The following is a 22,756-nucleotide window of genomic DNA, read 5'->3' as shown; positions in this document are numbered from 1 at the left end:
ATACAGACAGCCACGTACAGACAGATGCACTATAACATACACATACAAAAAAAAGACCACTCATAGACACAAGGCATACTAATAGATAGTAAGGTAGCAAAGCCTTCATTCGAGCAATGTTCCAGTGATTGCTACCTTTTGCATGTATTAATTTTCGTTAAAGGTGGTGAAAACAAGCAATAGATAAACCATGATTATCTGCACCCTTTTGAAAACCTCCTGCAGCATTCTCATACATCGTCCCTTCGCCAGCCGTTTCTCTCCAGCAGGTATATCCGCGGCTCCACGATGAGTTTTGGGGGCGACGTCAGGAGCATCCTCAGGTTTGTCGGCCTCTGCATGCCTGCGTAGCCTTTCGCGAAGGCGAGAACATTGTGAGTCCGACGGTACCAGGACAGTTCCGGACTGTCCTCGTTGGGGGCGCCGATGCACAGATGGGAGAAGTGCATCATCTCCGCTCCACCCTCTTTAAGATCCTCTGTTTTATTATACCTTCAGACGATAGATGAGGAACCGTGTTACAATTGCAAAGCTATACAGCAGCAGAAAGAATGCATATTTACCTCCGCCAAGGGAGGAGGTTATGTTTTCGTTACCATTGAATTGTTTGTTAGTTAGTTAGTTACTTTCTTTGTTTGTCCTTGTGCAAAATAACTCAAACAGTTGTGCACGGATTTGGATGAAACTTGCAGGAAAGGTTGGGAATGACACAAGGAACAGATAATTAAATTTTGGTAGTGATCCGGAAATTTTTATGGATTCTATGAAGGATTTTTGATATTATGGCAGGAAGGGTTAATGAACTTGTGAGTTCAAGCTGCACATTTTTGAGGTTTTCATATGTGCACTAAAGTGCATGCTCTAGTTTCTGCTAGGGCGAGGCGTGCTGCGCAGCTGAGGGTTTGACATAGCAAAGGCTTCTATATTGGGAAATCGGACAATTTTTCAGCATGCATACGTACAGTACGGGTGGAAATCACTGATCTCTATGGAAAAGCAAGATCATCATTGGAAAGTAGGTGCTTGGCGGAGGTCTGCGCTCTCAGAGTGCTTTTCTAGTTGATGTATATTTTACAGCTCACTCCCGTTATCACAAACACGGTTATAATGATATTCCTGTGTTACAACAAAGTAAAAATTTATCCCGCAACATAATCGCTCTATGTATTTTTATTGTTTATTTGTTCGATCACAACAAAAATTTTGATAGAACGAAAGAAAACTGCCGGTCTCAAGGACTTCCTTATAGCAGGAGTCCATTGTATTTCTTTTGAGAATTGTGTATACATGTTTTAGCAGTGAGGTGAAGCCGTAGAATTGACAAAAATTATATTCTGGTAATCATGAGTGGTACAAGTGCATGTATGCTTTATGAAAACTCTGGGACAAATAAGATTGACCTGTAACACGGGGATGCTTCAAAGTAACCATGATACCAACACATAGCAATCCTGCCAGCTTTGGAACAGTTTACAGGAGAACTGAGATCTCATACAAAGTCTAGATTATGTAAGTAGCACTCACTTTTTAGCTTGTTCATTGCACTACCAGTCAATTAGTTACCATTAAAATCAAACTTTCACTGATTATGACTCTTTATGACGACTGATCTAAAAAAGGACAGTAAGGAAAAGTACAGTACTGAGGGATGTCCAAGAGATATTGAAAGATTTCAATACAAAATGTCAATTGTAATCTTTGCTAACTATGTACTTTTCCAGAATGCTATGAACCACAAACATTAAGAAATACTGAATTTTCAAATAACATGTGCCAAGTCGAACTTGGTGATCCAACATGCAGTGCATATAACATCCACAGGTTTTTTTTTTTGGAAAAAAAAAGAAGAAGAAAAAGAAAATAGAATGTTTACCTCCAGTTTTGGTTGACCTGTGTGAATCTGGAGACACCCGTTTGTGCAGTAGCAACATCAATGTGTACATGGATATCTGTTGAAAAGAAAGTACACACCACGCTACAAAGTCATAATCTCATTTCCTACCTATCGATTTCTGTATACACCTGTACATCCCTAATACTTCTTTACATGACAAGAAAATTGTACACGTTTATTTGTGACTGTGTACAAGAACAGCACAAGCATACTATATCACCATGGAGGGGTTCTGTGAAAGAAGGTTTTCAATACAGCTAAGTGTCTAAAATAATGTTAATTGCAGAGAAGTTAAAAAAATACACAATAGACATATGTTGTAATAGATAAGATGCCCTTCCATTATCATGTGCTGCTGTGGTCTATTCTAATGTACTGCAGACCAACCTTCACACAAAACAGAAATTTCCCCATGACCATTTCCTGGCCTTTATTTTGTGCTGGATGAACAAGGCAATTGCAGTGTTCCCTAGTACTGAAAGGAATATGTTTCATGATTTTCACCACAACTCTGTGAATGCTATGGGACAATTGAACACTCCCAAATTCTTTCACTTCTTCTTATATTACTTAAGAATCCTAGACCTCTCTTATTCAGGCTCCTGTGAAGTACTACTCATTCCCCCTTTTACCTGAATTTGCTGGAATGGATTGGTGCATCTGGTGCATGATATCCCCACCCGGATAGTTGTGGTGTGAAACTCCCAGCATCAGCGCCGTCGCCACAACGTTGACGGCAAAGTGACCCAAGACGCCCAGCGCCATCAGTTTTATGAACACTGATTTCTTAAAATTCCGCAGTCTGACAGAAACATGGAAAAGACAAACAAACAAACAACATAAAAGAAACCAGGTAATGGAGACTCAGAGCTTCTGTATATGAAATCAGAACTTCTCACAAAGATCCAAGTCATCCAGCTTGGCCACACATTACCATCATGGCATTATCAAACACTGAACATGTATCTGAGGTATCCATATAACAACTGTACAGACAATTGACTAGCATGTATAATGCTCTTTCCTTCATTTACAAAGCACAAGCTGCTTTTTCAGAAGAGAATGAGAATGGGTGCCATCATATGACAATAACTGCTGTCCATTAAAATGTCTAATAACTTAATACATCTATTACAAAAAAAAAGTGCACTCTACAGTCAACTAGTACCAGAAACTTGACGATGACTGTTAAAAAAGCGATTGACCATAATAATATACATTGATTGGTTTTGTCTGACAAAGATGACACTATATGAGCCCTTACAATAAAAGAGTGCTAAGTTCAGGGGTCAAGATATAACAAACACTATGAGGAAACTTATTCTGAAAAGTCTATGAAAAGTTTGAGCGACATGAAATGTATCCCAAGTTGCATTGACTAGGTATTCTTCCTAATGGTTCTGATATCAGATTACGTCTGAACTGAACTAACTGCCATTATATATCTTGCCAAATTATGATCATTCACATGGACTACTCAAACAAAATCTCCATACCAAGATTGACATGGTCAAAGCAGTGTAACTGCATAATCAGTGAGATTTAGGCCTTGATGTTGATATTTCATTCCCAATGTTCAACAATCTATCCTATCATATCCAAGGAATTATGCAGTCATGGTTTGAAATTGTAGCATACATATTTCTTCAGTTAGACAAAAATGTGGCAGTTTATAGTTTGTTCTTGATCTGTGACCTTTGACCCTCTTATAGATCTGAATACCCCTGTAAAAAAGGTTGAAGTGGTCCGAAATGTACATACATGTAAGCTATGGCAGCAGCGGCAGCAACGTTGAGCATTGGGAACACGTAGATGATGAAGCGCAGCTCCTTGTGGGGCAGGAAGGAGTAGATGAAGACGAAGCCGAGGGGCGGGAGAAGGAACCAGGGCAGGCGGCTGTCCACAGTGCAGCCCAGGGGGACCAGGGCCACACTGGCCCAAAGAGCGCGGGGAATAGCAGAGTAGAAGTACCAGAGGAATGGAGATGTCTGGTGTACAAAAGTCAAGGAATTGTGTCCTGACCCAATGCACATAATAGTGTCTTCTCGCATTTCATACTTTATACAATTCTTCCCTGCCTACAGTAATAGAATAAACAGAAACTTTGTTCCCAGACAAAAATATCAGTGGCAACAGTGAAGTAAATCAAAGATGTAAAAAGACAAACTGCTGCAAAACTGTCATCATCTGAAAGTCAGCGTTGGAGGCCATTAATAGGAAGCTCTACTTGTCAAGCAACAGTGACAACACATGCCAGGCTCTATCTTGTCAGGTAAAAACATCACATCTCATGCAACTAAAATTTTTTTCTGAGAAGCATGTCCAACACCGAAGCTTGGTGATTAATTGCACTAGGACATTGATTATGTTCTCACAAATTCAGGCAGATGAAGTTTATTTGTTCTTATTATACTAGGATAAATCAGGATCATGATCAAGATGATTTCCTTACAGTTAGAAGTTCACATGTCACATCTTTGCGTTCGTCTGACTCCAGTGAAATATTCAACAGATTGATTGCACCCTTGTCACCAATATTGCTCAAGACAGCATTTCCTCTGCAAAAAGATGCCTTGCTCCACTCCATGACAAATCAAAAACATTCCATTTCATGAGATTCTTCCGTTGAGTATTATTTCAACTGATTATTTTCGTCTATCTCAGGCAATTAGTTACATCGGAAACACTCACTAGAGACCTACTGCTATATACAAACTGGATAACAAACCCTACTACCTTTTGAGCTTTGATCAGACAATGACAGCATACAGTGGTAGCTCAGATATGACAAGGATACACCCCAATTTGAGCTCTTGTTCAAAACGGCGTTATACCACAACACTTCTCCCTCGGGCCACAGGAGTCTCTGCCAGAATAACGAATCAACCATCACGGTCAGAACTGCAAAAGAAAAGGCAAACAAAGTAATTTTTTAATTTTTGAATCAGTATAACCTGTCATGGTACAATACCTATCATACCTACATTCTCTTCCGAACTCAACATCAAATAATCTTCTGGCTCGTTGCCTGATGCAAACATGGCCCCGTGCAAGGCCAATAACCTACTGAATTAAAGTTTCCTCTGTGCATTTATGCACAGATGCTCTTCTCGGTTACTTGTTATTAAAACCAATTAAAACTCTTCCTAGTATTCCTCATCATACGAGATTCATTGACAAAAATATACTCATGCTCTTTCTTCCCAGTGCCTATGTCCCCTCTCTTTCTCTGTGTTCATGTCATTTCCTCAATTGTCTAATTTTACGGTGCTTTATCTATTTCATTGGGTGTTGCTTTTTTTTTTTCCAGTCATTTGACCTAACAGATGTACACATACAAGATTGAAACCCTTTATAACAGAAACACTCTACCTACTGCTACAAACAAAACTGAGCCAGTCTTATTCGGAATGGCTAAATACACTGCTTACCAGACACTTCTTATCACATTAATCTGAAAAATGAAGGTGACAAAACAAGTAAAAAAGAAGGTGCAGAATGACGGATGTGGCAGCAATGGAGTAGAGGATCAACTGTACCCTCTACAAATCATTTTTGTGCCTAACCTTTTTTCCACAAATTTTGTACCGTATATAGCAATGATGTCATAGTCTTTTGCTATAGTGTGGGTTGGAAGCAGGTGCAAGCACAAACACATAGGCCAAGTGAGGTTGTTTACAACCAGTTTCCATGGCGATTAATGGCTATGACATCTAACTTTGGCACTCTATTCCATCTTTCTTGACAGCAAAAGAAATGAAGTGTCACAACATAAGTATCCTAAAACAGCACGCAAGCGTTGCTGTCTCACCTATGCTTACGACGCCACCGAGGGCGCCCCAGAAGATGACCTGCACCAGGTCCAGCCGCCTGGACAGGAGCTCGGCTAGCAGCAGGAGACCCATGAGGATGCAGAGCTCCGAGCGGAACACGATGATGACGAAGGCCGAGTAGAGGATGAAGGCGACGTGATCCCTGTTCATCCAGGCACTGATTGCACGCAAAGCTGGGAAGAAGAGACCAGGCATTAGAGTATTGAGTGGCATTTACATCTGAGGAGCAGTGATTGGTTGCTTGCCAAAAAGAAAAAAAAAAATGTTCAAGGGAGACATCCACCTTTCTGGATGTCAATGGCTGACAGTGACATACTTGATCCCTGAATCTGATCCTTATTTATCCAGGCATTAAACCAGATGCTGCAGAGCTGAGAAAAAGAGTCAGCAAGACTATGGAGGGGTATTATACACTGAGTAGCAGTGATTGGTTGGATGAAGAAAATAATGTTTTTGTGGGGAAGACATCCACCTTTATAGTTCTCGATGGCTGACAGTGGCATGTTTTCTAATAAATGAAATGACATCGCAGCTTATGGTGACCCTGGATGACCTTAGAATAGTCTTTTGCTACATTCTGAGAAATTCCTCGCATCTAGTTCACTACTGGTGAACTGTGTTTCAATTTCAAAGAGAAGAAACATATAGCATATCTCGCATTAAACTGCATCATGCATGTTCAGGTTGACAAGACAATTTATGCTACACTGTAAAATAATAATAGGGGACAATTCTAATGGCCCATATCACATCACTCTGTCTGAGTGCTCAAAGGGCATTAAAAAACAAATTTCTCTCACAGGAACCACACCTTAAAGTGCATCTATTTGCATTTGGAATACAGGTATACATACAAAATGTAGGATGTTGGTATTCACCATACATGCATGTTACCTAGATTCTGTGAAATCAAATACATTGTATGTCTTTTATTTCTGCTGTCCTAAAAAGTGTAATAAAACAATGTTGATAGAGTTCAAGTGCTTTTAATTTGCACAATTGGTTTGGGCATACAATTACTTCTCTGATTTTATGCTGTACTCAACTTGCAAAAGAGCATCAATGCCCCCCCCCCCCCCCCCCCCCAATACAGTGACTGCACTATATACTGTGCTTACCACATGTAAGCACAATATTTGCAGTCTGTAACTCCAGTGCACTCCCTTTATGTTTGTAAAGTATCACAGTTGGCTTTCGCAAACATCCGTTTGTTGTCTTATGAATCACAGGTGTTAGTATAGAAAGCAGTGTTACAACACTACACTACTCTGTGAATTTTTCATTAAAAAGAATCAAAATGTGAATAACTTTATCTTGACCATACATTGTAGTTCACCTGTTCCAAAATTCTGGTTTTTATAAACCCTTTGCAATGTCGCATTTCTCTTGAACCTTAATTTTCATGAAGAACATTTAGAACATTTTGCATTTTACCTGCATGACATTAGAATACATGTAACCACCATTACATGTTGATATAATATGCAAATTAGAATAATCTGTCATAGTATTTTTTTTTTCTTTTGGGAAAACTCTGAATGTGACTTACTAAGAATAACACAGATAAAGGATAGTATGTTAGAACATTGGCCAAGCAGAACTCCTCTCTACAGACTCAAAAGGACATTTTATGTCAAAGCACATTCCAGAGAGCTCCAGTATCTGAATTTGTGTATGAATCAAGTAATAGTGATAAGTATGAAGATTAGCTTAAAAGAAATAACTTATATTGCATAAATCCAGTGTACAGCATTTTGAAGTTCATATCATTCCTCAAAATTGATTAAAACAGAGAGACTTTATCATTCCTATTGTATTACATTTTGAATGCTTAAGTAAAAATCACCTTTCATACAGAGAATTATAGCAGCTATGTACAATTGTATATCATAAATCTTTAATAACGTATTACAGATTTGCACAAACTAACAGTACTGTGAAATGTGTGCTGAAAATGATATCACCCCAGCGTCTAATTGTAGAATGTGATCATTTCTGGTAAAACTATTTCACAAAAACTGAAACGTTCACATTCTAAAAATTCCAATCTTTGGTTTGATTTTACTGGCATTTACACTGCTCTAGTCCTCTGACTTTATTCTTATTATACTAAAAACAAGAGTAAGTGGTGTTCCTTTGACCATTCAGTCTCAGTGGTGCCAACAGTTTAAAGGCATTAATACATTCATAAAAGGGACTGTACAGTTCTGGTTGAGGTGAGGATTTACCTTTTGACGTTTTGCGAGATATTCAGAAACCACTCTATGAGATGTCAGAGAGCATGCAACTCTAAGGGGAATAGAAAGTTTATTTGATGAAAATCAGATTTGAAATGGCTGAGATATCCAAAAACAAGGTAAAACAAAGAGATCCTAATAAAAGGCGTGGCCTGTCGCCTTTTATCATTATCACTTTTTTGGACACCGCAGCCATTTGAAAACCAATTTTCATCAAATAAACGTCCAATCCTTCTTAGAATTACATGCTCTTTCATATTTCACAAGAGGTTTCTCATTATCTCACTTAGAAATGTTATAAACCTGAATCCTCACCTCAACCAGTACTGTACAGTCCCTTTAAAGGGCATTATTTGATAAAGCCTCTAGCACCCTACATGATGCAAGCATTTAAGCATCTCAGCTATAAGGTCCTAATTATGCTTTCAGAGTCTCTATGTGAATCTTGGGGGGGGGGGGGGAATGGGATTAAAAATAACCACTAAATATGCCAAGTATGTCATGAGAATTCATTTGGTCAGCTTGAATCTACGCTGTAGGAGCATTATAACGAGTTCAGCTGGATCATTATGACTTGTCACTATCATTGTTGTAGTTAATGGTATCATCACTGTTATTGTTAGGATTTTTAGTATTGTCATGATCATCATTACTGTCATCAATCTCGTAACTGTCACCATCATCATCACCATCAATGCTGCATGCACATATCATAAATGACTCTACGTTTTGGTACCACGAGGCAAAAATTGAAGAAAAATATTTAAGAGGATTAATTGCTTTACACAAGTTCAGCAACAAGACCTGCACAAAGTTGGTGGCTTTGTTTGTTTGTTTGTTTTACTTTTTTTAACAGTAAATCTATGTACAGTGAAATGCCTTCTCCACAAAACTGGCACCAATTTATACATGCATAAACTTATAATGACCTACAGCTGTAAGCTTGAAGGTTGATATCGATGGAGTGCTAACCCTGTCAGTCATGATTACGATTTGACCTGGCACTTTATTTACATTTCTCCTGGCGGATCAGAAATAGCTGCAGAAATTTGATTTGGCCAGGTATGTAGTGACTCATTACCGTCACTTTTAACATCACAGGCTATGTTCGTTCTGCTGGCCCGGCATTCCTGACATACCAGAGAAATCACTGACATGTCAATGGATGGAAAGCCGGACTAAATTGATGGCCGCCTCCGGCATGATGGTGTAAACACAGATAGACTGTCAAGATATCCTCAAGTGAGTCACCATGTAATCCAACATCTTGAGCATGATGGGATCATGTTATTCTAAACTCAAGCTAGCTTTCTCTCTTTAATCACAAAATGACACTGAAGTAATGGGTTCCATGACAATTGCTCTTGCGACAATTGCTCCACTGAAATATCTGCATGCTTAGCCAAACATAGAGCCTACCCACAAACATACATGTAACCCTAACCCTAATCCTAATCCTCACATTAAACTAAACCTAAAACCTTGTCACAACCCTAACCCCTAACCCTAAATAACAAGGTACATTGCAGAGTGTAATTTGATCCGGTTACTTACAATAGGTTCAAGGAGACATTTTTCTTTGCGGTGAGATAAATCAATAAAGATGCTATACAGTTACTGTAGTAAAAACAGTACTGTAAACGTGGAAATTTTCGCGGTACATTAATTTTCGCGGATTTCGCGCTACGTTCGGCTAGCGCGAATTCAAAAACGCGCGAATATATCTTCACAATTTTCTATGCACATTTTGAACGGGATGAATTGTGTGCGCTTCATCGATGATACTGCTACGTAGTACAATGTACAGGCATGTTTACGCTACTAGTACTGTGCGAAGAGACGATAGATTGCTGTGTACTGTAGCATGCAGTGTGCACCGCGCGCACCGATGCTACATTCCCCCGTGACTACGGTACTACAGTCACAGCTGTACTACGTATTTGAGTGCTTGTACTCGCAGTCGAGCCGCTCGCTACGTCGCTTGTCGTACGCTGGCATAGCAAGCTATGTAGCAGAGGCTTTGGATGAAAGCAGTGAATGTGTACTACAGTAAAGTAACCTGCTGCGGAGCGCGAATTTAAGAACCCGCGAATACGTTTTCGAGCCGCTCAGCGCGAAAAATTAATCGCGCGAAAATATTGACGTTTACAGTATTCTGTGAAGTCATTCAGTGTATAAGCTGTTATTTTTTAGAGGATTTAATTTGCGCAAATTTCACTAATCACAGTTGGACCATGAATTTAACAACACATGAAAATGTCACCATGAGCCAAGGTAATAGTGTGCTTATGATGGCCTCTGTGTCAATTTGTGAAAACAACATCTTGCGAAAATTTTCTAAAACTTCTTTTTCGCGAAAATATCAGTACGCGAAAATAACAGCATATAGGCCTACAGTACATTGTAAAAGGACTCAATGATATAAGATGCATAAGAAGTGATATTGGCCTTTAATATATGACCCCTTGAAAATTAATTGTAATGAAAACCATTTACACAGTATCACTTTCATATTTTGGTGCGAGACGAAAGATTCAAACAGGATCGCAGCAGACAGGTCAGAACACATGATAAATACAATTTCTAGATGTTTTCAGTTTGTGAAACACCCTTTGCTTTATACCATTATCAATCAACCAGCTATGACAAGCGATGAACTTTAATTTTACCTGTGGAACATATAACACATCTGGACTTTTTAATCAAGGTTTGCTCACATTAATAAGACAACACGATTACACACCATTGATGTGGACTTTCAATCAACATTGATACCCTTTCAGAATACGTTACTTACTGTTACCAAGCAAACGGCATGACAACAAATCCAGCAAGTGCTAAAGTATAATTGCAATTTTCAAGATTATTGTCCATCAATGATTTTGTGTGTGTGAGTGTGTGTGTCCATATTCATCTAGGTTTGCTTGTTTGTAGTTTGAGGTGAATACTCCTTTCAAGATTTGACACATGGCCAGCAACTGAGGCCTCCCAATGGAATGCAAATTGTTAAAGGAACTCACCGATGGCAAGAGCAAACGTGTTTGGCAGCGGCCTCGAGGCGTAGAACACAAAGTGGCTCTGGGACAGGGTGAGCAGGACCAGGTAGCAGGCCACGTCGCGGCCGAACAGCTTTGAGACGCTCCCCCGGAAGGAGTTAAATGATGACATGACCATGACAGCAAGCATGCCCCGAACTGCGATAAATCATCAATATCATAGAAAGAGTCGTGGTTATCGGAGGTAATGGCTTCAACTTTATTTTCTATCTTTGTATTCTTTACACTAATTAGTATTGTTGATAATTACAATCTTAGGTGGTCACACTAGTTCTGATACTTTTGAAGTCATTAACTATCCCATAGTCTGCAATTCTGCCCTCTTTCTCTGACACTTAAAAATCATTTTAAACAATGGGAAGGAGGCATTGTTATAAAGAGCAAAGAGATGTCCCAGTATCACAGTCCAAAAATTGATGCATCATGCCTTATGACTTGAACATTGTACTCGACAGCAAAAATAAACAGCAACAAATGATCAACTTCTTTGATCAACTTTCACTTTCTATTGATTGTTCTGTTAACATTTTGCAAACTTTTTAGCTCACATGATGGCAAAGTTTGTATCAAAGGTGCACTTTATTTTTTTTTAATACTTTCTTTTGCAGCCACATCAAACATATGGCTGACAAATGTATCCTTTAGAGAATGTTTAACATATCTGTACAAAGTACAGCAAAGGTAACAACAAAGCTACACAAATGTACAATGTTCCTTCGGCACTGACCCAAATGTAGAATGCGTGGGTGGTTTGTACAGCTTGTCTGAAACTTATACTCCATGTACAGAGTGATTATGATCATACTTAAATTAATCATACAGCTGGGCAAACATCTACGATACCTATGTACTGTGCGGCAAACTTTGAGGCACCAAAGAGGCTGCACACTCCAACAATGGGGGAGGATAGAACGCTGATGAAGAGTGGTCCTAAAAACGTCCTCGGAACAACCCCAGGAAACTCTAGATGGTCGTACTGTGTATGAAAAATTGATATGTTTTGGATTAAGATTAATTTCAGGTAACCACAGATGTGGTCGTACAGATCATTAGTCATGAATGTACTCTGTCTTCACAGTTTTTTTTCCCATTTTTTTTTTCATCAGATTTGTATCTCAACTTATATATTTACTACCAAAAAGTGTTCCTTCCATGACGGAAGGGAATTGAGGTAAAATTATACAGTATATCTTTTGAGAAAAAGTAAAGTAACATCAGAGTCATACTCAAAAGACAATATTCCTCAGAAATCATACTCTAATACACCCTGTTCTTATATCATATGGCCAAATTTGGGACAATACTTTGAAAGTGAAAGCACTGAGCAACTGGAATGACATGGCAGAGTTTAGTCTTTTCAAAAGCAGATTATAAATTAATATAATAGAGTGTTATAATGTCAGCAAAATAAAATGCATCAAAGTCCCTTGATTTCTACAAAGACTACACATCTTACTTTTTTCACAGGATGGACAACTTCAAATAAAAATAATATCAATTTGAAGCTGGAGGATCTCATGAGAACACACTGAGAGTACAATGTATATTGTTTTGTGGAAAACTTGCTGAAAAGATTGACATTAAGATGGTTCAGAAGACAAGCCCTCACCTTGAGGTTAAGCTCTTGCCCCCTAACTTCAACGTGCATCCACACGACGAATCTTAACCTTGAGGTTAAATTCCTGGCCCTTCGAGTGCGTTGATTTTTGTGTCCACACCGTGCTTAACTACGAGAGGGGACCCCCCCCCCCCCCCCCCCCCCCCCCCCCCCCCCCCCCGCGGCTTGTGGTTAGAGCGCTAACCATTTAAGATTTCTTGTGGCTCTTAACATCAGCTTACCTCTAGGTTAGCTTATTACGAGTGCGTCTTCACGGTCCCTAACCACAAGCTTAACCTCCAGGTTTCCTAACCTCGAGATTAAGGCTTGTCGTCTGAACGTAACTATAATCAGCAGTATGTCCCATAAAACCTTGTTTCTGGGATGAGAAGAGTGTATGATGGATGGTAGTGGACTCACCGCGCTGAGGTTGGTGCGGTGGTAGAGGATGTCGTGCATGGCCTGCAGGTTGAAACTCTCCTCCACCTTGGTGTATGGGCACACCAGAAGATGGACCAGGGGTGTGAGGAACAGGAGGAGGGACAGGAGCAGGTCCACCTGCAAGGGAGGGAGGGAGGGAGGGAGGGACACTGTTGGTGCCTTCAAATCGACAGGTTTTGACTCTCTGTGTGCCGTGAGAAATTTGTGCACATTTGACTCAATGGCACAGAAAGGGTTAAAGGGATCGTACAGTTTTGGTTGAGACCTAATTTCGGGTTTCTAACATTTTTTGGTGAAATAAAGAGAAACCTCTTATGAAACATGAAAGAGCATGTAATTCTATGAGGAATTCAACATTTATTTGATGAAAATTGGTTTTGAAATGGCTGAGATATAAAAAAAAAAGAGCGATTCTAATAAAGTGTGAGACCCACACTTTATTATGATCGCTTTGTTTTACTTTGTTTTTGGATGTTTCAGTCATTCCAAACCCGATTTTCATCAAATAAACTTTGAATTCCTCTTAAAATGATATGCTCTGTACTATATCACAAGTGTTTTCTAGGTATCTCGCAAAAAGTTAAAAGCCCAATTCTCATCTCCACCAATACTGTACCATTCCTTTAACCCGTTGAGGACGGATTGATTTTGCTACAACACGCATTTCCAATAGACACCTCCCCAAGTATACTCGGGACTCGTCCTAAACGGGTTAAAGGTGGAATTCCACGCTAATTATACGTTTTTAAAAAACATTTGACGAGAAAGTACAATTTCATAAAGCACAAAAGTGAAAATTTGATCTAAATAGAACAAATATCAAGGAAGTTATCTTTTGAATTTGTGAAGTTTTACACACAGTCAATATGAATATTAAAATGATTGAGTTGATGATGTCATTACCTCACAACTTGCCATACACCAGAAGTTTGTGCACAAGATCGTGACATTTCATTTTTTTTTTTTTTTTGTCCAAACACAAAATTTACTACATTTGTATGCCCCAGCCTCAAATCTTAATGTATCGGGGTGATCATCATTTTGCAGAACTTATTCAGGCAGGAATAACAAGTCCTATGTTTACACTTTTACAGCAGAGAACTGTTGTGCAAAAATTAGCAAAACCCCACAATTTCGTAACTTTTGAACTACTGGTATTCTTTATTCTGATCACATTTTCACTGAACATTTTGCTGATTAAAAGATTCACTCTTTTTAAAACTAAATCTTAACTGGTTTCCTGGTCCAGAATTTCCCTTTAATGTAGATAGGATGAAGGATGGGAGATAAAGATTCCTCTGGTGTTAACTCCTATGCTGCGCTTCTGCTTACAACTGGGTCAGGGTATAGCTTTACACTTCAACATCTCAAACAAAACCTACAGAGCAAATTTACAACCCCATATCCACATCACTACATGGCACTGAACAATCAGTAGTCATACAGACATGATGTAAACACCCACATTCACATTTTACAAAACGACAGTAAAAAAACAAACAAACAAACAAACAAATAAACAAACAATACTCTGCACAAAGATTCTGAACACTTTGCAAAATATTACAGAACATGTGGACTTGCTAAAAAAAGAGAGACTTCCTTTTTTGCTGTTGCTCTCCATGAATAAGATTGTATGCTCAATCTGTTTTATCAAGAACACCGTGTCACAATGATTTAAAACTAGAAATGTCGCTATGGCGACTGATGCCTCCGCCATAATGCATGATTCTCCCAATAGGCGTATAGTACAATGTCTTCACAATGTGTGATCCATGACAGTTTCACATAACTGGCAAAATATTGATATGACAGGTTTGTCAGAAATGACTTGAATGTTCACTTTCCTTGAACTGGGTTTGCTATAATTGTCGAAGAGTGCAGGTACACATATTTGGGGAATTGAGAATTTTTACTTGAATTCTGACGGACCCTTTTATAAGTTTATGCACTGAGTAATTTCCAAGGTATGAAGAAAGAGTGTAATTACAATACAAAACAGATTTTTTTTTTTTTCTTTTTTTTTTTTTGGGGGGGGGGGCATTGAAACCTGACCTTTGACCCTTAACCTTTGACCTTTGACATTCTGGCTGGAAATTTCCTGGAGAATCTCCACAAGCATTTCATATACTAGTGTATGAGGGAAATAGTAAAATATTGAGGAGTTGACCTTGACCTCTGACCCCATGACTATTGACCTATGACCCCGAAATTCCCTAGATAATCTCTGCCAGTCAGTACATGCTTATGTACCAAGTTCCACAAAGATACATTGAACCATTTGTGAGAAAAGTGATATTACAACATTTTCACCTAACCTTTGACCTTTTGACCTTTGACCTTATGACATGAAACTCTCTCTGGAGAATCTTTATGCAGTAGTACACGTATGTCTACACCAAGTTTCAAGAAAATACCTTAGGGCATTGCATAGATATTGGGGAAATAGCAACATTTTTAGCATTTGACCTTGACCTTTTGACCTTTGACCTCTTGCCAATGTCACTACAATCTACTCAACTAATTGCCCCATCATACATCATCCTTGGACCAAGTTTGGTGAAAGCTGCTTCATCCAGTTTTGAGTTATCACGTAAACAGATAAATTTCAGGATTTGACCTTGATCTTTGACCTTTGACCTCAGTCCGATTTCACTAAAAAACTAATAGAGTAATTGTCCCATCATACATCATCCTCCGACAAAGTTTGGTGAAATTTGCTCGATCCAGTCTTGAGTTATGGCGTAAACGGATACAATTTCATGATTTGACCTTGACCTTTGACCTTTGACCTTTGGCAGATTTCACCCCAAATCTAATCAACTAATTGCCCCATCATACTTTATACTTGGACCAAGTTTGGTAGAATTCGAGTCAATATTACTCAAGTTATCGCGTAAACGAAAGCGTACGGACGGACGTACGGATGGACGTACGGACGGACGGACAACCTGAAAACATAATGCCTCCGGCACCACTTCGTGGCGGAGGCATAAAAAAAAAATCCTTCCATCCTTGTAAGTCCCCTTACTGGAGGCTAATGAATTGTAAATAAGACCAGGAAAGAATGAAAGAGATGTGAAGCATAATACATGTACTTGAGGGTTAATGCTTGTCACAACCCTTTAATGAACAAAACAAAACAAAAGAGGAATCTGGATGCCAGACAAAATTTTCAATGTGAATGGAAAAATTTGAAAAATTGTACACATAATTATCTCTGACACCATCACAAATTAAACACAATTCACATTTACAATTGAGACCAATACTTGCAAAAATTGCAATAAATCTACATATATCCTCCATTGCAGGTTGATATCAAGATCTACATCGCTAATTTGGTTTCCCGCTAGTTGCTCTCTTGGTCTTCATATGAAATCCATGTTGGGAATGATGCGCTGGTGTGATACCATTGCATTGAATTGCATTGCATTGCATTGCATTGTAGAAAGTGAAATACAAATTTATGTATATAGTAAACAAAACACTTTTCCAATAATGCACCATGCACTGAAAGGCATGTTTAACCATCAACAATAACAACAAAGAAAGAAATGCTTTATGAAAACGGCCAATGCAAAGATTGCAGTCAAGAGTGTTTGTGTACATGTACAACATTGTATGTTATGTAGCTCTTACAAGTCACCTCTTGAAGACACAAAATATTTATGAAAAAGTACACGTTTGCATATGATACAATATGTACATTGTAGATTTGTACGTAGAACTTATCTTCAGGAATGAACATCTGTGCACACAAGACAATGGAAACTAGTCTAGACACTACTTTTAGTCAGTGTTTTCATCAATAGTACAGTAGTATGAAACAATACAGCAATAGGCCATGCCTCCAGTGGGAAGTTGTGCTGCATGATCCTGCTTAATGACGCCCAAATACTCACTTGAAGCCCAGGTACACATGTATGGCATTATCAAGAGCACTCTTTGTGCTTACTATCAGAGGAAAGGTGCTAAGTAACTGTAAGTAGTGAATCTGGCTGAATGTCAAAGATTTTACAGTCTCAGTGGTTAATAAACCAACAAAACTACCAGGTAGGGATCCTTTTTCTTTCTTTCTTTTTTTTTTCATGGCAGTGTAAACAGCCACCCCTGTGTCTTTTCCATCCAGCCACACATGCATGAGTGTGGTTGTATCCATGCTGCTGGATACAGCCACATCAATATCAACACATAATGCCATCCATTGCCATGCACATCATATGCCACAATTACAACCAAAACATCCTCTTTTGTCTTAAAACGTTTTTTCCACTTCATCTTCAACATCCTTTCTCATCACTTTTTTGGGCTTGTCACAAATGTTTTCTGTTTGACTACAAGTTTTGTCAGAGAGGTTTCAAGCTTTATGGTACATTGTACTTCCTACCCCAAGGCCCCTGGTTTTATCCATTCTGATTTCATGATCAATGGCCAGCAGCCTCTCTTCGGGCAGTGTATGGATAAAGTCTATGTAGTCACACTCATGTCAAGTCATGAAGCTGCATCCAGCCACTTGGGCCATACAGACTGTATTACAACCACACATGTACCGGGGTATGACTAGGTGGTAAAAACAAATTTATGCATGTTGCTGTATAAACTGTCTTTCCTTATCTGGATAAGGTATCTAGAGTAAAGCCCCCAGTTTTCGGCTGGCCTCCAGAATCCAGACACTTATCACTTATCGCAAGCCAGTAAATTCTACTGTCACAACACACGCATATCACACCATTTCACATATACTTGCACAGTCGTTCACGACAGGAAAGTGCCATAGTCACCTCCAATAATCCATCTAAAATCCTGAATTTTGCCATAAAAAATGCAAAATCAGCGCAACTTTTCCAAAGCGTGCATGAATTAAGTCCCATGTTAAGAATCGGGGTCGCCGAAAAAGTGCTAAAAGTGAGAAATATGCCATTCTGTTGCAAGATTTTTTGCTTATCGGAAGCTCAGAGTGTAATGGTATCCTCAAAAAACACAAAAGAAAAACAAAATCTCTGTATGTGCCGATGCAGTGACTAAATGTACAGAGGTTGAATGCAAGTGTTGACTTGCCAGAATTCAGACAACAACGGGAGCTGCAACGTCCCCGATGCAACCTTGCGCCAACAAGGCATGGCACATCGCATTTTTCAGCGACCTTGTACATGCATTGACATTGAACGTGCATAGCGCATATCGGGATTCCGGAGAGGCTGGACGGATTCTGGTGGATTATCAAGCAGATAATTTTGGGGGATTTTGTGAAATTTTATGAAGTATTTAACAAAATCAACAATGAGATAAAAGTAGTTTGCGCATACATGTAGGTCTACATTGTCATTAGCCGACGGCCACCGACGGCCATGGCCGTCGGTGCCCCTCTCGTTGGCCGCAATGCCTTTTGTTTTTTGATCAAAGTTACGGCCAAAAAAAAATGTGCCCTTTTTCTTGGGGCCGTGGTGCCCTTTTAGAATGAAAGTTATTATTTATGACATATGATATGCCCTTTCTCAAAGTCTCTTTAATAAGCTTGAACAACTTTCCTGATCTCAAATATCATACCTTCAGTTCACTCGCGTCCCGATATATCTGATTCAAACTCAAAGTATCTTTCAGAGATACGAGACGACGTGTACGTACATGTACGCCCGACCGGCTTTTACCATCCCGACTGCCTCCGCAGCGCAGCGGGCGCGAGTATGTACTAGCTAGGCAGCGCATATTCAGATAGAGTAGTAAAGTGTGAACTCCAAGTTCACCAAGAAAAGAAAAATCCCACGATGCCAAGGTGTGCCAGACTGGGGAATGGGGAGGGGTGGAGAGAGAGAGAGACCAATCAACAGAAGAAACCGCGCGTACTGGCGCATTCTTGGAGGTCATGAACTGTCTGTCACAGACTACAGTAATCATAGCAATCTACACGCGCGCGCAAATTCCTTTGCCTTGTGGTTTTGCCAGCCAGCTGTCGGAATGTGCTTTGAAGTTTCATGGCAGCCTGGCTGGCCTGAAAGGGTGTCGAGTTTCAATCAATACCTACTGTTGTTTTATTCCTGTTTTAAAAAATGTCGTTTCACCTGATAGAAACGCGGAGATCGGGAATGTGTTACAGCTGTAGGGAAGAGGTTTTTGTTGTGTGTTGCACTTTGAGTGTGTGTGTGTGTGTGTTTGTTTGTTTTTCTCGGTTTGTTTTTCTTCTTTCTTTTTTCATAAACACCAAACATGCCCTTTCCAATGTGGCCTTGGTGCCCCTCTGACTGACTTAAGTGCCCTGGCCTCTTGGAAAAAGTGCCCTTTTCTAAATGGCCTTGCCCCTCCAAAATCCTATTTCGAGGCCTGTGGTATGAATGTATTATTTGAGTTGAACAATTATTGCAGAAAACTGGTGGTTTTACTCTAGGTAGATGTGATGAGGCCAGAGGGTGAGCCGATCCCGAGCTTTCCTTAACCCGTTCCTCCCACAATTTCTTTGAGAGCCTTTAAATGCCCCGAAACAAGATTCTTCTCTCAGGTCAAAAGCTAAGCAGGCAGGATGGTAACCGCACCAGCGACCCCAACCCGTACCGAGTCGGGGTCGCATGGCAGCCCTATGGCTATTGAAGAAACCCATGATATGGCTTAGCATTTTGGTGACCAGAGACCAAAGTACAGGGTTTTACACTGAAAATCATAGCCGTATTGTTAGATAAGAAACTTACAACCAGAGTCGCCGAAATCAATTTACAATACGATCTGTTTTAAAAGTCCAGTGAAAGATTTTATCCGAGGTTTTAGTCCTTCCGCACTTCGTATCGTAGTACAACTTACACAGCACATGTGCCAACAGCCTTGCTGTCGATCGGGTATGGATAAAACGTAGCACATATTATAATACACAATGTATGCGTGTGGAAAAAAAAAAACAGGATGGCTTTCTGAGAACTGAAATGAATATTCATTCGCGCATGCGCAGATCATTTTCTTTACGTGATACACCCTATGTTCAAAATGGCGATTCACATCTCGCGGAGATGGTCTCAAAGATGATGACGATTAATCTTGTTTTCGGAGGTATTAAATGGTGAGTGATACATAGTTGCCTACAATATTCAACAATATGGTATTACAACATGTGGCTTTTCGTTGCGAATCCAAGTGTCGTTTTGAACGATGGGTTGTTTACTGAATTGCAAGCATCGCAGTGCACTTGATTACTTCATTCCCCCCCCCCCCCAAATTGCATACAAGTCTTCGGGGCACTGTTACTGGTTACAGCGCCCCGCGCCGGGGCTAGCAGGATGGCAATCTACCTGTGCGACAGTAGTCAAGAGGTAAATGTATCCCCTTTCTACATTATATCGAACACTGAAATATCGATCAGTCATATGAGGCATTATAACTATACACAGCCCTGTCGCTGTACACAAGTGTAAGTCGCGACAGGGCTGTACGGTGTGGACACTATGTAATCTCAGGAATCCGGGGCGCCGACTCGATTTTTAATTTACTGCACCATATTTGTTACTCAGACTACATACAGTGAAAACTTTATCTATTTGGCTAGCGTCTTTGGCTATCAATATCGAGATAACTATTTCAAAACTTACCACAATGAGTTTTTTAAATCCTGTACGCCGCAGAAATCGTAGAAATGATTCAAAATGTCGGCGCAGCACTGGGCAAAGAGGGCGCTGTCGACTGCGCGGGCGTACAAACTCTAGCAGCGCAATTTTCATCGTTCATAGCTGGGAAAGGTTTACGCGTTTATTTTGAATGGCCCAGCGATGATCACACTCTTCACAGCATTCCGGGTTAAGATTGGACTTTTTGCTCAGTGTATGTTGCGTGAGGGCTCTCTATGGACTGAAATACCATGCTCATTGTCCAAGCATCTCAATTCACGTGAGTAATTCGTAAAATCTGTGATAAGAATGTAGAAATTTTCAACAGTTTTGTTGTTGTGTGGCCGTGTTTGAGGGGTTTAGTAGATATCTTTAATGTATGGGGTTTCGTAGATATGTGTATCACACACCGTACAGCCCTGTCGACTTACACTTGTGTACAGCGACAGGGCTGTGTATAGCTAGAGGCATTATTAATCATTCAATCAGAATCTGACCCGAGATCGAGACTTTAAAAAAATATAATAACGTTAGAAATCTCTAAAAATTTAGTCTAGTATCTATGTGTGTGCGTTTTTTTTTCTTTTTTCTGTGATTACTCCTCAACATCTGCTTAATAGTAATATCTTTTACGTTACAGCAAGTCACTTGTAAATTGTCTTTCCTTTCAAACTCAAAGTTTACTTGGAATTGTAACTCTACACGTGACTCTACCTTGGCTTAAAACAAACATTGATTACTATAGGATGGGACTAAGCGTTGGCTGTGGCAGCTGCTGTGGATGTGGGGTGACAGTCTGTTGTCAGAAAATATGTACAGAATGGAGTTGTAAACTTACAGAATATGTAGCCTGTCTCTGCCTCCTCTGCTCCCGTTCTCGAGATTCTGTGACTCTCGCGGGCTCCACTATCTCCCCGCTCGCTTCCCTGATTCGGACCCTCTTCTTACTCATTGTCACAGATGACCTACAATTTTACAAGACGTGGAAATATATCCATGTACATGTACTAGAGCAAAGATCCTAGAGACTAGCGGACAGCTAGGAGAAAGAATGCTCACAAATTATTCAGTCGCCACTTCGCGGCGGCGCTCTTTCATCTTTGATTCCAGAGCCTTTTGATTCAGCAACGGTACGCACATTGTCGGTCGTACCCACAACAGAATCTCTTTGGTCGTACCAGCTCGATCCAGAGTCCCTCCAAAGAGGTTCTATTTACATAACACTGTAAAACCTCTTTGAGTCCCTCCCTCTCAGCTTCTATACTCATCTCTTCCATTAAAAATGAATAAATGAATTTAAAAAAAAAAAGATCTCAGAGTGGAACCTTAGGAAAGTCATGGATATTGTGTTGGGTTTTTTTTCCAGTTATGATTATTATTACCATTTATTATTATCATTATTTCATTTTTAAGCCACACGTGTGTGTGTATGTGTACTGTGTATGGGGATGGGGGGGGGGGGGGGGTAGGAAGCACAGCCCTCGCCCCTCCCTTAATTGTTCCTTGATACAGTCTCGTTCCTTACCCCCACCCCCTCCCCGATTCATATCTGAAGACAGGGCCTATAGGCCTATAGCAGAAAAAAAAAAATCGTCCTCAATCAATTCAATGGGGCATTAACAACAAATTCTCGGAAAGAATTAAAGGAAACACAATGGTCAATCTATTTATGAGACTATAATTACATGTAATACTTCATGATTACTTGGTTATGTTACCCAAGTGAGTGGTATTGATTGAGCAATGTGTTCTTGAAATGATAGCTGTTTTGAGTGTGTGTGTGTGTGTGTGTGTGTGCGTGTGTGTGTGTGTGAGTGTGCGTGTGTGTGTGTGTGTGTAGTGTGTGTATGTGTGTGTGTAAGGGTGTGTTTGCTTTGTTTGTGTTTTCGCCCACTCTACCCAACCGAACAGTACTTATACAGTACATTAATTTACACTCACGCAATTCGCGCCAAATTGAAAACACCCACACTGCACGCTAACACATTATTTTCATAAAAGAAAAAAAAAGCCAATCGTTAGATAAGATTTGTTTTCTTTTTTCTTTTCTAAAGCTAGAAACGATGCCATACAAGTTACAGCATAGACATTATAGATATAGAAGGATGTCTC

General features: G+C 39.7%; 1 protein-coding gene across 1 annotated transcript; it reads right to left on the bottom strand.

Annotated features, from left to right (window-relative positions):
* Positions 1–52: 52 nt before the first annotated feature.
* On the bottom strand, positions 53–21,596 carry LOC139722885 (dol-P-Man:Man(7)GlcNAc(2)-PP-Dol alpha-1,6-mannosyltransferase-like). The gene is made up of 10 exons (XM_071634165.1): positions 21,483–21,596; positions 13,038–13,175; positions 11,864–11,996; positions 10,985–11,158; positions 5,706–5,900; positions 4,692–4,795; positions 3,656–3,882; positions 2,527–2,696; positions 1,874–1,949; positions 53–492 (listed from the first exon to the last, which is right to left on the bottom strand). Exons 1-10 carry the CDS (start codon positions 21,594–21,596, stop codon positions 231–233), a joined length of 1,593 nt encoding a protein of 530 aa, XP_071490266.1. The 3' UTR covers positions 53–230.
* Between the last annotated feature and the right edge of the window lie 1,160 nt (positions 21,597–22,756).

Source organism: Diadema antillarum, unplaced genomic scaffold (genome assembly GCF_040938485.1).
Source record: "Diadema antillarum isolate AM-2024a unplaced genomic scaffold, OU_Dant_1.0 scf00000176, whole genome shotgun sequence".
Lineage (NCBI taxonomy): Eukaryota > Metazoa > Echinodermata > Echinoidea > Diadematoida > Diadematidae > Diadema > Diadema antillarum.
The sequence above is the reverse complement of the archived record's forward strand: the minus strand, read 5'-3'. Positions and strand labels throughout refer to the sequence as shown.

Excerpts from the sequence above, each read along its gene's own strand:
- LOC139722885 (XM_071634165.1), bottom strand. The coding sequence starts at position 21,596 with ATGAGTAAGAAGAGGGTCCGAATCAGGGAAGCGAGCGGGGAGATAGTG. Across the intron at positions 5,901-10,984 it reads CACGTTTGCTCTTGCCATCG|CTTTGCGTGCAATCAGTGCC; the intron begins GTGAGTTCCTTT and ends TCTTCTTCCCAG. Across the intron at positions 3,883-4,691 it reads ACAAGAGCTCAAATTGGGGT|ACATCTCCATTCCTCTGGTA; the intron begins GTATCCTTGTCA and ends TTTGTACACCAG.